Source organism: Panthera uncia (genome assembly GCF_023721935.1).
Source record: "Panthera uncia isolate 11264 chromosome B3 unlocalized genomic scaffold, Puncia_PCG_1.0 HiC_scaffold_1, whole genome shotgun sequence".
In the NCBI taxonomy this organism is placed as follows: domain Eukaryota; kingdom Metazoa; phylum Chordata; class Mammalia; order Carnivora; family Felidae; genus Panthera; species Panthera uncia.
In genome coordinates, this window is record NW_026057582.1 from 80,688,367 (window position 1) to 80,689,469 (window position 1,103).

Genomic DNA, 1,103 nt, shown 5'->3' on the forward strand with positions numbered 1-1,103 from the left:
TCTGTGCCTCAATTTTACCATCTGTAAAATGGGGATGGAGGTAGTTGGGAGAATTAACTACAACTGGCAATTTTTTTAAGCACTTAAAACAGTGCCTGGCACATAGTATGACATATAAATTAAATAAAAATTAACTACTGTTATATTTTGCTGTCCCCTAAACCATTGATTAATCAAAATTACAACATCCACAACATATTTAGATCCTTCCTCAAAGCATTACTGTTCTCTCTATTTGATATTTTGTGCCAATTTTGGTAAAAGATATTTTATTATAAAAGTAAGCAAATACGGGTGACTTTGGACGTCCGTTCATGCTAGGTGCAGGGACTACTTAGTGCAGGGCCTTGCAGTTTTGATCTTTTCTTCTCCCGGAGCCGAGGCCTCTGCTGCAGTCATGTTACGCCAGATCTTCAGTCAGGCCAAGAAGCATCCGAGCTTGATCCCCCTCTTCATATTTATTGGAGCGGGAGGTACTGGAGCAGCACTATATGTCTTGCCCCTGGCGTTGTTCAATCCAGATGTCAATTGTGATAGGAAGAATAACCCAGAACGGTGGAACAAACTGGGTCCCAATGATCAATACAAGTTCTACTCAGTGAATGTAAATTATAGCAAACTGAAGAAAGAAGGTCCAGACTTCTAAATGAAATGTTTCACTACAAAGCTGCTTAGAATGAAGGTTCTCCAGAGGCCATCCGCGCAATTTTCCACTTATCCAGGAAATAGTTCCCCTCTGAATGCACGAAGTCATGTTGATGTATTGTGTTAGGATTTACGCGAATAAATATCTGAAACTTGAAAAAAAAAAAAGCAAATATGCTAAAAATTGAGAAGAAAATATGCACATATTATTACTTAATTTATCATAAAAATAGCTATAATAACTTCCTGAATTCATCCTATAAAATTTCATGCATTTAGCTGAAGACAGTAAGAGGTATTGAGGAAAGTGCTTATCTTCTGTCTTCATTGTTTCCTAAGAAGTTACTAAACCTGAGGTCATTATTTTTTATACAAAAGAGAATCTCTCATACTTCTGGAAAATTTCAAAACACTGCCAACATGTTTTCTGATCATCCCTACTTCCTGTGGTGGGGTTT

General features: G+C 37.2%; 1 protein-coding gene across 1 annotated transcript; it reads left to right on the top strand.

Moving 5' to 3' along the window:
* Positions 1-298: 298 nt before the first annotated feature.
* On the top strand, positions 299-750 carry LOC125909832 (cytochrome c oxidase subunit NDUFA4-like). The gene has a single exon (XM_049613312.1). The coding sequence runs from the start codon at positions 398-400 to the stop codon at positions 644-646; it is 249 nt and encodes an 82-aa protein (XP_049469269.1). The 5' UTR covers positions 299-397; the 3' UTR covers positions 647-750.
* The last annotated feature ends 353 nt before the right edge of the window (positions 751-1,103 follow it).

Excerpts from the sequence above, each read along its gene's own strand:
- LOC125909832 (XM_049613312.1), top strand. The coding sequence starts at position 398 with ATGTTACGCCAGATCTTCAGTCAGGCCAAGAAGCATCCGAGCTTGATC.